This window comes from Pseudopodoces humilis, chromosome 5, assembly GCF_049639895.1.
Source record: "Pseudopodoces humilis isolate 2021_Gansu_Grassland_sample_001 chromosome 5, ASM4963989v1, whole genome shotgun sequence".
NCBI lineage: Eukaryota > Metazoa > Chordata > Aves > Passeriformes > Paridae > Pseudopodoces > Pseudopodoces humilis.
In genome coordinates, this window is record NC_142204.1 from 22,938,441 (window position 1) to 22,954,333 (window position 15,893).

The window sequence follows — 15,893 nt, forward strand, 5'->3', positions numbered from 1 at the left end:
CCTAATTGTCTTTTTGTTTATATTAATTTTTTTTTATAATTTATTAAGAAAAGTGAATCTTGTTTTTCACACCAGTGTGAAACTCATCTCCAAAAAGGGCTGGAAGGAATATCTGGGGAACTACAGCCCTTTCAGCCTGACCACGGTGCCACAAAAGGTCATGGCACAGGTCACCTTGAGTGCCATCACATGGCAGGTGCAGAGCAACAAAGGGATCAAGCCCAGCCAGCATGGGTTTAGGAAAGGTTGGTTCTCTTGACCAGCCTGATCTCCTTCTTTGAGAGGGTGACCACTTAGTGGATGAGGGAAAGGATGTGGATGTTGCCTACTTAATCTTTAGTAAAACCTTTAACACTATCTACCACAGCATTGTCCTGGAGAAACCAGCAGCCCATGGCGTGGATGTGTGTACTCTTTGCCAGGTAGAACACTGGCTGGATGGCCAAGCCCAAAGAGTTGCAGTGATTTGAGCTAAATCCAGTTGGCAGCCTGTCACCAGTGGTGTGTCACAAGGCTCAGTATAGGGGCCAGATCTGTTTAATATCTGTTGATAATCTAGATGAGGGGGTGAAGGGCTCCCCTTTAGTCAGTTTGCAGATGACACCAAGCTGGGCAGAAGTGTTGATCTGCTGCAGGGTAGGAAGGCTCTGCAGAGGAGTCTGGACAGGTTGGATTGATGAGCCAAGGCCAATGGTATGAGGTTCAACAAGGTGCTCGGTCCTGTTGGCAGCAGGGTCGCAACAGCACCATGTTGTGCTGCAGACTGGGGAAGAGTGACTGAAAACTGCCCAGCAGGAAAGAACCTGGGGGTGCTGGTTGACAGTGACTGAATGTGAGCCAGGTGTGCCCAGGTGGCCAAGAGGGAAAATTATACCCTGACTTGTATTAGGAAGAGTGTGGCCAGCAGGGCTGGGAAGGGGATCATCCCCCTGTGTGCAGCGCTGGTGAGGCCATACCTCAAATCCTGTATTCAGTTTTGGGATGCTCAATACAAGAAGGACATTGAGGTGCTGGAGGGTGTCCAGAGAAGGGCAACAGAGATGGTGAAGGGTCTGGAGCACAAGTCCTGGGAGGAGCAGCTGAGGGAGCTGGGGGTGTTTAGCCTGGAGAAAAGAAGGCTCAGGAGTAACCTTATTGCTCTCTACAACTCTCTGGGAGGAAGTTGTGGCAAGGTGGAGGTCAGTCTCTTCTTCCAGATAAAAAATAGAATAGATCAAGAAGAAATTACTTCAAATTGCACCAGGGGAAGTTCACATTGGATATCAGGAAAAGTATATTCACTGAAAGAGTGGCTAAACATTGGAATGGGCTCCCCGGGGAAGTGGTGGAGTCACCATCTTTGGAAGTGTCCAGAAAACAAGTAGATGTGGCACTTTGCAATATAGTTTAGTGGGCATGGTAGTATTTAGTCAAAATTTGGACTAGATAATCTTGAAGGTTTTTTCCAACCTTAATAGAAAAATTTAAAGTCTACATGGGGACAGGGCAGCTTGGATCCTTGGTCCATGTAGGATAGCACACTGCCTATCAGAGGCAAGAGAGCCAATGTGTCTTTTTAAAGTCCATCTGGGAAGATTCTCAAAGTACAGGAAACAGCTAGGAAAGCCTTGGGCTTCCTTATCTTATCTTCCTTATCTCCTGTTTTCTCCTGGATACAATGGAGCAGTCCATGTCTTAAGACAGATGGTGAAGGAACTGATGAGAGGAGAGGAAGAGTTCCAAAGCCCTCTCAGCTACAGGTAGGCTCAACCCCTTTGAGCAGCTCTTTTGAGGTGAAATCCAAGCCAGTGGGTGACCCTGCACCTGGGACTCATCATGACATTCAGGATGCATACTGCAAGGTCAAGTAACAGTGTAGGAGCAGGAATCTCAATGCTTGGACAGACAGAGACAGGAAAGAATTAGTTCTAGTTGACACAGCCGTGACAGAAGCATTAACAAGTTCAATATCCTTGAGCTTTTTGGTATAAATTCTCTTAGAAGAGTTTTTACAAGATATGAAGAACTCTTAGCACATGGCTGGTATTTTCCCACTGCTGAAAAGTCCAGAAATATGGCAATAAAATGGACAGATGGTACAAATGGTGAATGCAGGGATCTTCCTTTGCCTTACCACTTTTCTTCTGTGGCTTTTTCTTTATCCAGATCAGGGCATGTAGAGGAAGAATAAAAATTAAGTCTGTGCTATCCCCATTCTTTGCAAGCGGATTGAGGTTTTCTTTTCAGTAAAGGTGCTGATTTGTGGGTTAGCTTTCTGGGCTCATTCACCACATCTTTGCTGCTAATTAGGCAATTGTTTCCCTTGAGCAGTGGAAGGAATGGGCAGCACTGCTGTGATGTTTTCCACTTATACAGGATGTGGGATGAACTATTCTGCAATCAGCTTATCATAGTCAAATAACTGTAGTTTGCCAGCAGGGCAGAAAGGCTTTCGATTTCATGAAAAATATTGTAGCAAGAATGGGAAATTGTGTGAGTTCTTTTTACTGCCACCATCAGAGCTGGAGGAAAGAGAGGGAGGGGATTTCCCCAGTATTTTTAACCCAATAATGGGGATTTCATTTTTTACACTGCACTGCTTAGACAGCTGATGCAACTCTGGCTCTGAGCCGACCTTAGAGACTCTAAGGTCTAGACTCTAAAGTCCAAAGCTGGACTGAATAGTTTAGAATGCATCTCTGATTAAAACCTAAAGTGAGGGCATCATAGAGAAAAAACACTCTTGGTCAATCAGGAGGAGATGTCTTCATCCATTTCATCATCAACCCCAGCACTGACTGGCAGTGCTATTGTCCCCTGTACAAAATCTCATCTTCACATCTTCAGGCATTTCTCCATCCCATTAGGGGGTTCTAGGCCTGTATGAGGCAAACAGATCACATCCCTGCTCAGCCTCAAAGCTGAGTGCTGTTTTACACCAAAATGCAAAGCATGGAAGTGCTGGCACAGTCTCCTACTGGGAGCTGGGAAGGGAAAAATGAGCTGGCAAGGTTTGGAATGCCACTTGAGAAGTGTGAGGAGTTTCTGTGCCAGTATTAACAGAAAAACAGATTTGGTTATGAAGGTAAGTCCTTGTTGGCCTGTGTTCGCCAGCCTCATTTGTGAGCAGTCCCAATGGGATTGATGCTGAAGTTACATTCATGTCCTGAGGAGAGAAACTGTCCATCCAGCCTTCCCTGCAGAGGTGGCCTTTCCCATCTGTGGGTCTCCTCCAGGCAGATCCTAGACAGAGCAATGGCTGTACTGGCCTTGGAGGTCCCTCAGAGAAAGGTAGGCACCAGTGTTTGGGACCTGACTGGAGAAGGCTGCTTTGCATGGATCCTCATCCTGTCTTTGCCTTAGAGGTGGAGGCTGGGAGAAGGAAGAGGCAGCACTAGGTGCTGGTGTGCAGGGGTCAGTTGGAGGGCCTCCCTTCCCACTCCCCTCCGTCACACTGACAGCATCGCTGTCCTGCAAGTCCAGCTGGTCAGGAAAGTCAGTGTCCAGCTGGCACATGGCCTCAGCAGGTTGTGAAACTGCTTTGTCCATCACCTTCTCATCCTGTTCCAGAACAGGTGTTGTTGAGGTGCTTTCACTCGACTGGAGAGCCCCCGGAACAGGCATGGCCTGCTGGGCTTCACCTGCTGTCTCTTCCACCAAGGAGCTCTTTTGGAAGCCTGGGGTTACCTCGATGCAGTGGAAGAAGTTGCTGGGCAACTCATTCATGTCCTCTGCCAGTGTGCAGAGGTCTGGGGAGGGGAGGGCCTGGTAACACTCACCATCCTTGCTGCCACTGCCCTCCTGGGTGAAAGGCTCGTAGGTGAAGTAGACCTGACAGGGCTCAATCTCAAAGGAGTTGGAAAGGTGGAAGAAGAAGTAGCCTTGGTTGGTGAAGCAGCTAGATCCAGAGTGCACACTGGTTTCTGTGGGAGGATCAGGAGTCAGGGCTCCCTTGGAAAGTAGAAACTGGGATTCCTGGTCATTCTTCTGCATCACCTCGAGCATGGAGATCTCTGGGATTGTGCTGTTCACACAGTAGGAAGATGTGGAGAATGGGGAGGAGAGCCATTTCTGGTGGGGAAGAAACACGAGAAGAGAGAGAGACTGTGACTACCAAAGTACAGCACTCAGAGAAGAACCAAAGATTTCTTCTACTGACTGGCCACAGCAATCTAGTGACCTTCTCTGTCCAAGCAAGGGTTACCAGAGGTGGTGGGGAGGGAAATTCCCATTCATGATGTCTCATCTGCAGGGTTTTCAAAGAGAGAATGTCATTCTGTCTCTTTAAAATTGAGTGGATCTTGTCAGCCTATGTTTTGAGATTTCTGAAGCAGCGAATTTAAGATGGAGGATTAAAGTGAAACAGAGGGAATAAAAAAGGTAGGAAAAACCCTTACAAGACCATAAGATGAAACAAAGCATTAAAAACAGTATTGAGGTGCATCTCATGGAGTCTATTCCTTGGTGCTGAACAAGCTTCTGATAATCCACATGGCCATATGCAGATTTCTTGTCTAAAGTGCTCTTCCAGGCCCCTTGTGCCTAATTTTCACATTCATCATGACCAACATCCTGCAGTGCATCATTATCCTTAAAAATAAACTGGTTTTGATGACACCCAAATCCATTGCCTTTATGGCTTGTATAGCAAATTTTTCAAGGTCTTTCTGCACTGATCAAGTGTCTTGAGTGCCTGCTGCACAACCCTGTCCCCCTACCCTGAACTCTTTCCCTGTAGTATAAGGTTTCTAAAGCCTTTTTACACCTTGGCTTTTCCAAAGCTTAGCTGTTTCTGAGCCCTCTGCAGTTTGTTTCCATCCTTCTTAAAGCAAGATGCCCCTTGGGATCACCTCCCACGTCCTGCATCTGATGCTCCCTTTAATGCTGCACAGAATGGTAATTGTCTCCTTGCAGCTGCCCATACTCACAGAGAGCTTAGGGAAAGGGGAATAGTGGAGTGGGAAAAGAAGGGAAACAGACAAGAATGCAAGGAATAGCTAAGTGCTATCCAGTGTGAGGGCAATTCACATCAGGAGCAGAGGAGAAGCTCACAGCAGGAAATCTGGGGAAGAGCTGGGCAGCCTAGGGCAGGTAGGGAGGCACTGAACTGGGAGGGAAGGGAATCTTGAGAGGCCAAGCTCCCTCCTGCAGGCCCCTTGTTGTCTCTCAGGCTGCTGATCATGGGAGCAGGGTGCTGTGTTTTGTGTGGTTTGCCATTTCTCCATTCCGTAATTAGAGATGCCTCAGCTGAGAGTCAGGTTTTAGAAGGCCAGAAAATAGAACTTAAGCAGAGAACCCAGCAGCTGGTGCTACAGGCACATATATCATGTGTGCACATGTAGTTCTATCTGTCCTGGACATGTGCAGCTGGAGGCTCCTTTCCCTCATTTCTCTCCCCTATGGTTTCATCCGCAGTCCCATACCTGAATGTCACCTCCGTGAACTGAAACAAGTGGGGGAAAAAACTTCTCAGGGTCTGGGATGTGAATCTTCAGGATCTTCTTAAACCTTGAGGAAGGAGAATGAGAAGGACAAATGAAGCAGGGCCTGATCCTGATCACTGTCACCGTGGTGGGGGTGAAAGAGTGCACTTCAATTCACAGCTAAAGCCCAGGCATGGCAGAGAGGTAAAATAAGGTCGAACCTGAGGGCTGTCCTTTGCCCTGGAGTGGTCTGAGAGGCACTAGCTGAGCCATGAGATGTATAGGGATGAGACAGATAAACCTGGCATTGTAAAATACATTTCCCTCAGCCTTTTCCCTAGGGGAGGACAACCCCTGGTTTTAGTGGTTTCTTCCCTGCCTTGCCTGGTCACCTTAACCTCTCCACCTGCCCCCTTCAGCCCCTGTCCTGGTGACAAGCTGAGCAAGCCTCCCTTGTTTCCAAGCTCCTGCTGCTGTGAGCTGCCCCTTCTTTGTTTTGCTGCCACCACAACGACTCAGGACCATGTGGCCTGAGCAGGGCCATCACTGGGAAAGCTCTGCCACAGCTCTCTGCCCTCCTGGCAGGATGCTGCATGGCATAGCTGGGACACACGGGCCGTGCAAGCCGTCTGAGTGAGTAAGCCTTGCATCGTCCAGAGGCCTCTCCTTCCCTGGAACCAGTGTGTTGTCATCCTGAGGCAACATGATCTAATCTGCTCCTCAGTTTCTCAGAGTGTTTGGATCATCTTGTCATCTCTTTGCTGAAGCTTTGCTGTAGGATGTTCCAAGGAAAAACCCTCCTGACCTCTGGAGGCAATTGGTGTACTCTCTGAAGCATCAGAACTTGCTAGCTCTTGCATATAAACTACCTTACATCATTGCAGATGATATTTTTATTCATGCATGTCTAATCCTCCCTTGCATCTTACCTCAGCATTATTTTGCACTCAATTCCCCTAGGTTAATTATACTTTGTGGAGAAAGGAAACCTTTTTAACTCCCTCTGTGCTGTACATCTAGCAGTTCCTCAGCTTTTTGTTATGACTCAGGGCAAAATAGTGACCAATGACTTTCTCAGTGTCCATCTTCCTTCAGCATGCTTCTCTGTCTTTCCTTACAGAGAAACCATCCAGCCTCTACAAATTCATCCCTGAGAATGTTTATCCCTGCTCCCTGCCAGGAACATCAGCACCCTGCTTCTTTATCCCTGACCTGAGATGAGAAAACCTGTGACTGCTTCTAACCATGCCAAGCTGAGAGGTCACTGGTTCATATTGTTGTGTTGAGTAACCATGTGAGACACTTTCAGTCTTTAATAAAAGCAGTGTCTGGTAAAAACACTGGCAAAGAGGTCCTGAAGCATCATATAGGTTTTATCAGTGTGTGAGGACTGCGCAGACCAGAAAGAACAAGAATTGTACTCCTCACTCAGGAGTTTTGCCTGCAGGCCCAATGTCACCTCACCCTGCCTGAGCTCTTGCTGGAACGTTTAAATGAGAAGGTAGTGGTAACCAGGCTTATTTGGTCCTCGCTGCAGGGAGAGTTCTCAACCCAATGACCTGCTTTTGGAGAGGCAATTTTGATGTATCCCTGCCAGGAAACACCACTCTAACCTCTGGGCAACAGATGTGCTGAGACAGCTGCTTTAAATATAGCCAGGGCATAGCACCAGGGCATGGCACCAGGTCACAGGAGCATGGCACAATATGACAGCGCTGGTGAAACCACATCATCTTGGGTAGTGTTATTTCTCCACAGGCAAATATCAGTCTCAGAAGGTTGGGTTATAAACCATAAACTGCTTGAATTAAAGCCATCTCTATCCTGAGTAACACCAGGTGAAAAATAATCTGAGTTTTGAGAATACACACAAGACACAGGAGAGGAACAGAGATGTAAGCTTAATTCTCAATTACCATTTCAGGGTCCGTAAGTTAATGAGGAAGGCAGTCCCAATGATCACGAAGACAAAAGTGCTCACTATCAGAACTGGCAGGACTGGCTGGGATGTTCCTGCAAGATAAGAATGAAGAAATGGCTGTTAAAATCTAACCAGGACTCTGGGATTCTGTAGGTAGAAGCTGCAGCCCCTTCATGGCTGTTCAAAGTGATCAAAGTGGGCCTTTGTTATAATTTCATATAACATTATAATATTATCTTGAATTATCTATATTATAATTATCGAGAATTATAATATACAGGTCAGAGTATATGTGAGCTCACATCTGTGCAGGATCCCTTTGAGCTGATATGGGTTTCAGAGTCTAAGTATTGCTTAACAGATAATTAGTGCTGAACAGCTTGAGCTCCCTGGTCATAACAACACCACAGCTAGGGGTTGCCACAGATGAGGTAGCACAGGCTGCTGGTTGAAGTGTCCACCAACCTGTCTGTTTCATTGCCAAGGAAAGCAGGGACTCCTAAAACCAGCTAAAGTGGGGTTGGAGGCTTGAAACAGCACTAATGGTCAGTGGGGGAGAGGGACTTGTGTTTCACAGGTCTGTGAGAAGGCAAGAGAAGGTTAGGGATCAAGGAATTGGCTTCTTTCTTTGGAGAGGTGTAGGGAAGCATTAGGAGGCTAGGAAGGTTACAGCTTTACACCATATTTAGTACTTGGATTGTAGGGTTAGGACAAAGGGACTGGGCTCCCACATTGCCGGGGCCGCTAGCACTCCTCAGGCTTGTTTGGCATCATCCCAAACATTCCTTAATCTCTCTCTTTCACACATATCTCCCCAGTGCACCTTCTCTTGGTCTTGCTATTCTGGTGCCTGTTTCCTCTGCCTGCCCCTCATCTCCTCCCATCCCTCGTGTCCCTTGGTCTGGTCATGCAGAGAATCTCTGGAGCAGTTAGGAGAGAATAGAGAAAAATAAAAGACGGAGGAGACATTTTTAGCACATTCTTTCTTTCCCTGTCCTTGAGATGCTACTCATATCACTTTGTTTCCTCTGCCTCTGGTACCCTGGTTATCTTTGGGTCTTGGTTGCTATGACAACTGGTTGCGGCTGTATCCTATTCACTGACATCACACACTGTCAAAATTTGATCACCACAGCAACACAGTGCCCTTTCTAAACATAGCTCCTCTGTTTATACCAACACCAGGAACAACAGGGAGGGGTTGAGCAGAGGCAGGATGGGGGCAACATGAGAAAGAATAACCTCTACCTGCCCATTTTTTGGAAAAAGAATGACAGGGGCCACAGCCACCGACGCACCGAAGGGCACTATTTTCCAAGGCTGGAAGTTCATACAGTGACTGATGCAAATCTCAGCAGACCTTTTTCAAAAGGGTTTTATCATGCACTGAAGTCAGTAATTCTCTACCAGTTTCCATGAGACTTTGCTTCCCAGGCTTGGGTGTTCTTCAGCTCATCTGGGCTGAGAGCTGTTTCACTGCATTTCACTGATCAATACCTCCACCCAACCGGGCCATTTTAGGAAGCTGGGAGAATAATCCCAGGTAACATTATCATCTGGGAAAATGCCAATCCTGGCCACTGCTTCTGCTGGTTAGACATCTGGCCTTACTGCTCTGGGGAAGAAGTCCCTGATCTATACCTTGTGGATTTTGCCTGGTTTCTGGAAGTCATAGGGGCTTTGCTGGGGTCAGGGGGTCTTTGCCCTTAAGCTGTGATGCTGAGGTATCTCACCTAACTGATCAGGAGAGACAGTGTTCAACCTTTCTATTACTCTTTGGTGAACACAGTTCTCCCTACACATCTCCCTTCAGCTTCTGACTCTTTTGGCCATTCTACCTTGTTTGTCCTGAGTCCCCATTTCCCCGTCCACATCAGACTACCTGACTTACCCTTATGGTCAGCGTGTGTCCTCCACAGGACTGGCTTGCTCCAGTCACTCCACACGCCTTTGTAGGTGCTTCTGGCACTTGGCCTTGCACGGACAGCTGCCTCATATTTTGAGTTGGGTGAGAGTCTCTCAAAATTTGTCCACATCTGGTCCTGTTCAATGGGCAAGTTTGCAGCCTCCTGGGAGTAGGGCAAATTTATAACATCATCAACACCCTGGTTTACAGCCTCACATACCCACCTTCTCCAAGGCCCTCAGAGAAGGCCTGTCTCAAGTCCTTACACTTTTTGCACGGCTTGTTCACCCTGAAGGAAAATCCTTCTTTGGCTTTGCTTTTCTCGTCCCTTTCAGGTCTGTCCTGGAACTGTCTTAATTTTTTGTGACAGCACTAAGTAAAATAGGATCCCCATCTGCCTCCTTGTCATCACCAAACACTGGCAGCAGGTGACACAGATAAAGGAGTGGGGGCTGTCATCCTCTCTCCAGCCTCACCAAAACTGGTCACATCCTGAGAGGAGGCCCAGGATCACATCTTGGGGGACTTAAACAAGACTAGGATTCATCCAGGATTGGTAGCATGTCCTGGTTTCCCTCTCTGTACTCACCTCCCAGGACTGAGCCACGTGTCGGTACCGCACTTGGTACTCCCGCATCCCATCCAAATAGTGAGAGGAAATAGTCAGGCTCCATGTTAGGTTGGAGGTGTTTTCAGTTATGTTAACCAGATGAAGGTTTTCTGGGGGCCTCAGCTTTACTGGAAAGAGAGAAGAAACTGGGCTGATATCCCCATACTCTATCCATACAGGACTGCACATCAAGCCCCCTCAGCAGCAGGACATCTCCTTGAGACAGGTAGACTCCTACAGCCAGCAAAACAATGTCCCAAGCACATGTTTTTCTTCTGGATTAGTGAGCTGAATCCTTTCAGCAAAGACTGGAACATGCCAAAGCTGTCTTAAAGAAGTGTGGAAGCAGATAACTGGAGGGGGGCAGAGGAAGAGTAGCAAGACTTTCCATCCTTCTTGCAGCACACATTTTTCTTGGGTACTGCTGAGCTAACATTACCTGTTTGAAGCCAGATATGGGACAGGACAGGACATGGCTGGCATGACACTGAATGACAGAGGAGCAAGTGGCAGGAGCCAACATTGTGCTCATTGTAGCAGGGGACAAGCAAAAGACAAAGGCCTAAAATCAGCTGTGGGTGTTGCATAGGAGTGGATGAGGAAGGAAAAATAGCTATCCTCTCATGGGGAAACTTCAGGCACCAGAAGGCAGATGAGTACTCACTATTTGCAAATGGATTGAAGTTTTTTATTTGGGCAGGTATTTTGGTTTTATTCTCTGCAGTGTGGCAATGGACAGACAAATTAAGACGGTCTGAAACGGTGAAGCACTGATTCTGCAAGAAAAGTTAACCATTAGTATCAATGAAACTTCATGAATAAGCATTCAAATTTCTAAGCATTGCCTATACATAAGATGATTAGGCATACTTGACAATAAATATGGAAGGTATTTGTGGAAGAAGGGCATAAATCTCAGTTATGAGTGAGGAACCAAAAATTTATATTCAATGTGGTTGGACTTTCCTTTTGTTTATTGGCAAGAAGGGCACAAAACATTGCAATATGTTAGTTTCTTGGGATTCCAGTCTGTGCTGACTAAGCAGGAAAAGAAGTTGCTCTTTATGAGTGACATTTATAGAGAAATTTTATTTTTACCAGAACATTTTATGTTCCCTGGTAAGACTGAAACTGCATTAGTATTAAACATGACACTTGAAATGCAGTGTTTCACATATATCATACAGTACTGAATAAGCAACAGAGAAATTAGCTTGATTAGAAAGGAAAGATTTTGGAGCTATATACCAACCCTGCAATTTGTCTTTGCACATGATATGCAAATGTATAGAAGTCTGTCATTAGAACTGGTTGTGACTTTACCAATAAAAATATTAGCTCGAATTTGGGTGGGTGTTTTCTGAAAACATGGGGATGGCAGTGACTCTGCATGTGACTGAAGGAAGTACCTAATGTATCTAAAATAAGACTGATTTAAATAAAGAATAATAGTTAGAGGATTTGCATCACCATTAGCTCCAGTGATGTGTTGCTGTTGCATCTTGTATTAGACACATCTAACCACACTTCACAGTAGCTAATGATCTGGAAAATGGTATTGATATTTTCTAGGAAAAGGAGATCAAGAGCTGGCCTCAGAGCTGGTGGTGATGCCCATCCCTCCTCAGAGGAAGGGATTAGGGCCAAACAGGTGACTGAGGCATGGGACACTTCATGTGATCTGTCTGTTCTGCAGCTCTTCTGCATGTGGCAGGACAGCATGGTCCAGCTCACAATGAAGCCAGTCCCTCCTGCAGGGGAACCCACAGGAGTCATGTATATCAACAGCACACAGCGCCAAACCAAATCCCAGGTCCGGAGTCAGGGCTTAGGTTTGGGCTTTTGTACTACCCCTGGATGTTACACTGCTTATACACCCAAAATGTATACACTAATCCTTTCCACTTTGTCATTAGCCAGGACATCCCAGATGAATTACTCACATTAGCATTTTGGTTGAAGGTTTTGATGCATCTCCTCAGTCCTGTCATACGCTCTGTCTTGAATAATTTGCAGTACTTCTTGCATTTTTCAGGTGAGGGATTTAACTCCAGGAAGCTGGGAAGTTACAGTTTTGTAGTTAGTCAAATATTATGTAACATTAAAGGGCTTTCAAAGCATTTTACATCCTACTGTATTTGCTGAACAGGTTACAGCACTGATTTAATCCTACTTTCTCTTCCTATTGTATCACTCTGACAAATTTTATGTTCTGGCACATAAGTCAACAGACCCCAGTTATTTCAAGGCAAAGATAACAGCAGATTTCCAGTTTCAATGACTTCACAAAACCCTCTTCCTATGTTCTTCGCTACCTGTTGATGTCAGAGGGCATACAGAGCACAAACTTACCTACAGCAACATGGCCCTGGGAGACAGGTGCCTGTTTCAGCTCCTCTAGGATTTACAGGTCTTCTTCCAGACACTGGCAGTCCTGTAGGATCTCAGACACTCAAGGGACATGTACCTTCTGAGCCAGGTCACATCTCAGTCAGCCAGGACAGTACATCACAAGTGGCAGCTCTACCCCGTAACTTCTCTCCTGCTCTGACAAGTGTGGCTGGAGAGCCCCAGCTGAGCGATGGCATGGGATGTGGCAATGTGGAGAACATCTGTGGGGTTGCAGCTGGGGCAGTGTCTGACTGAGGTGCCTGCTCCAGCTCTAAGGTCAGATCAGGCCTGGGACTCGCTGACAGCGGGGAGGGTTTTCTTACTAGAGTCCCGGTCAAAGGATGGCACAGTTCCACATCCAGCCCCAATTCCAGCTGCAGTCTCTGATTCACACCCACGGAGCAACATAAATGTTTTAGCTTTCTAGGCCAATGCACCAGCCCCAAGATACATTTGTCAATCCAACCCAATTGGAGGTGTCTCTATGACCGTGACAAGTAACCCAGCCAAGAACGGAATCGCACTGATCCTCTCCTTATGACAGGCACCCAGATCAGTCCTGGGGTGGGCAGGTAAGCCTCTTGGCTGCAGATGTCCTCTTAGGAGATGACAGAGACTCAGCCAGCCCCCATTTCAGTACAGGCCAAACACCTCCCCTCTGCTGGGAGGCATATGGGAGAGCAAAACATCATGAACTGGAAGAGACAAAAGAGCCAGGGGAGAGAAGGGGGACAGTGCTTTTCTGTGTTTGCTGTTACTCAGGGTGCAACATCTCAGTTCCTCCTGACAATTGCCAAATGGCTTCTGTATAACTTCAATTCCACCCTTCTCCAGCCCCATTTCTATACATCCTCATTTTCCACTGAAAATGCCTTTCAGTCCCAAGGCTGTCTGCCAAGGAAGAGGGAATTTTTGAAAAGTGAAGGTCAGATGGAGCCACGGAGCTGGATGACAGGTTTTGCTTGACAGTTTGGGACTGTCAGACAGCAAACACTGAACAGTGGCTACCAGCATCTCAGCCCACATGGAGATAGGGACAGAGTTCAAGACAGAACACCTCAGCTCTGTGACTCCACTACACCTAGCCTGGGAAGGGGAAGCCTACATTTTTGTGGCATTGTTTTTCGTCAGTCTCTCCAGCCACCCACCTGTCACAAAAGCCTTTCTTTGATAAAATCTCCAGCTGGCATGGTGCTTCAGTCAGGTCCCTGCCTGGGTCCCAGTCGCAGAAGAGAGCCGCCCGTGAGTCATACCAACAAGTGAGGCTGGAGGCACCTGCCAGCAGAGAAGAGATGGACAGCAATGTGGCTTAATTAGCAACGATGCTTGGCGTTAATCATCACCCCGGACAATGCTGCCCCATCCCAAACTACTTAGTGACTCCTCTGCTGGACAACCCCAAGTAAGAAAGGCAGCACCGCTCATTTCTCTGAATCCTTGGAGGCTGAGGTGCTCGTCAGAGATCTTTAATTCTGCAAACTCTTCTGGCTGTATGCTACAACACAAACACTGCACAGGCAGCACACTGTAGCTCACACACTGCCCTGGCTGACTCCCCTCCCTGCTCACCCAGCAGGCACAGGTGAAAGGAATCGCTTCTTACCTTGTGCTGAATCTGATGCCCACGAGGGAGGCATGAGGCTGAACAGGCAGAGGTGAGACAGGAGCAGCAATGAGGGCTTCATCAGTACTGGTGACACACTGATAGAGAGAAGACACCCCCACAACACAGCTCAGCAATGGGACTTAGGAAGATGTCGAGAAGTCATCTCACAGGAAGCATCCACCGTCCTAGGATGCAGCGCCAGTCTTCTAGGTTCAGGAACTCGTATCCCTTTCACTCCAGAGCCTGCACTTTTCCCTCAGCACCTCACTGTTCCCCTGCCTTGGGTGCTTTGCCTAGCAGTGATGCTGTTCATCAGATGTGTGTTCACAGGACAGCACAGAGGCTGTTTGCAGGAATCACATCTTCTGAGAACGCCTGAGTGAGCACACAGCGGTCCGCGCGCCTTGTCTCAGGCTGCCTGCTGACTCAGGTAGAGAGTGCTGCCTCGGCTGCGCACAGCTTGCGCTTTGAAGAGCTTTTTTTGGTAAACCCTAGGACTGAAATAACTAGGTGCTTGCTGAGTAAGAGGGTCCCTGGACGCAACTGACAGGAGTTGGTCGCACAGTTCATGGCTTAGGAGGCAGGTTTTGAATAGCATGTTTGGGACAGGTGAGGGAATCAGGAGAAGAAAGTGTTTACCAGGTTCTAGAAAGTCAAGGCTTTTCCATATCAAAATATATTACATATTAGTGCATGAACTATGCAAGATCCCCTCCAAGCAGACCCTTGCTCTGCCTTAGAAGGAGTCATGATTTTAGGCGTATCAGAAAATTTGGGCTTTGTAATTAGGAAACTCAGCAGCAGCCCTCATCCAGCCCAGGCACCCAGAGAGCCTCCTTGTCTTACAAAGCTTGTACAAAGTTGTGTTCCATATTAGACAGGTTGGCCTTACAGTCTTCTCATCCAAGCCTCTCTCTCTCTCCCCATCCACCCGGACACCCGGACCTTGAGATCTGCCTTTGCCCACAGGAGAAGGAACCGCCCTCTCCTCTCACCAGCCCTGGAGCTCAGGCAGACCTGAGGAAAACAGGAAAACACTGGACCTTGCTGGGACTGCCAGAGGAGTGGGAAGAGAGGGTTTATAAAGGGCTGGCATGCCAATTCCCGTTGTGATAAAAGATTAGGTTCAGAGGAAGAAAAACATGATGACAACATAATAGCAGACGGGAGAGAGAGAGAGAAAGCGGGCAGTGTGGTTCTGAGATGCAGGGTATGATTTGAGAGGATTGTGGAGAGACAGAGAGATAAATATGTTCTCAGCCCTTCCCAACGGCGAGATGAAGTTTGTCAGATTGAAACTCCTTCTAAGATGCTTTCAGATCAGCCACCCCCATGTGGGAGAGAGCTGGCATTTCCCCCTTTACCTTCCAGCTCCGGGCACCGAGCGGTCCAGATGAAGGGAGTCCCTGGGGTCGTGAGGATGACCTTGGATGGCAGCAGGTGCTGAATGTCAAACAGTGAGGGGAAGGGTGAGGGGAAAAGGGAGAGCGATGAAGGCAGATATCCTGGCTCAGTGCATGTCCACAAGAGAAGAGGTGCCTACAGCCCAGCAGTTCTGCTCCAAAGCTGTTTCTCTAATCTATGCATGGTCTCTCTCTGTCTTCCTCCTCTCACCTGTGCACAGGAAGCTGCTGCTTGCTTGCCTTGTCAGACTGAGACAAGGCCCTGAAGTATCAAAAAGGCTAGTAAGGACAAGAATTAAAAAAAAACAAAACCAAACCACATTTTACTTCCTGCTGATAAAGCAGTAAGTGCAGAAACCGGGTTAGAGGGGTCAGGTGTTAGCACTGCTCAGATATTCTGGGACCAGTTTCAAACCATTGCTGGGAGGCAAGAGAGCAAAAATGACCTCTTGGGATAATGGCAAGACCCATAGCTTCCTCTTTTAGATACCCAAATGGATCACTCGTTTTGCTCTCAGGGTCTGCACAAGTTTACAGATCACTTTGAAGCTCGGGGACAGGAGTGTGTCTACAGCAGAAATAGCATGGACCATTTTGTGAAAAATAGCTGGCATTGCTGACGAGAGCAATGTGGGAACTGACAGTGGTCAAAAA

At 47.4% G+C, this 15,893-nt stretch overlaps 1 protein-coding gene across 3 annotated transcripts; it reads right to left on the minus strand.

Moving 5' to 3' along the window:
* Nucleotides 1–1,867: 1,867 nt before the first annotated feature.
* Nucleotides 1,868–15,405, minus strand: IL2RB (interleukin 2 receptor subunit beta). 3 transcript variants are annotated; one of them, XM_005527580.3, is made up of 10 exons: nucleotides 15,201–15,405; nucleotides 13,834–13,931; nucleotides 13,379–13,505; nucleotides 11,783–11,897; nucleotides 10,504–10,615; nucleotides 9,819–9,967; nucleotides 9,215–9,392; nucleotides 7,319–7,415; nucleotides 5,403–5,487; nucleotides 1,868–4,050 (listed from the first exon to the last, which is right to left on the minus strand). In XM_005527580.3, exons 2-10 carry the CDS (start codon nucleotides 13,913–13,915, stop codon nucleotides 3,223–3,225), a joined length of 1,773 nt encoding a protein of 590 aa, XP_005527637.2. In that variant the 5' UTR covers nucleotides 13,916–13,931; nucleotides 15,201–15,405; the 3' UTR covers nucleotides 1,868–3,222. The 3 variants fall into 3 exon arrangements, with proteins under 3 accessions (XP_005527637.2, XP_087911350.1, XP_087911351.1); XM_088055224.1 differs by lacking the exon at nucleotides 15,201–15,405 and having other exon boundaries at nucleotides 13,834–14,224; XM_088055225.1 differs by lacking the exons at nucleotides 13,379–13,505; nucleotides 13,834–13,931; nucleotides 15,201–15,405 and adding an exon at nucleotides 12,192–12,511.
* Nucleotides 15,406–15,893: the final 488 nt, after the last annotated feature.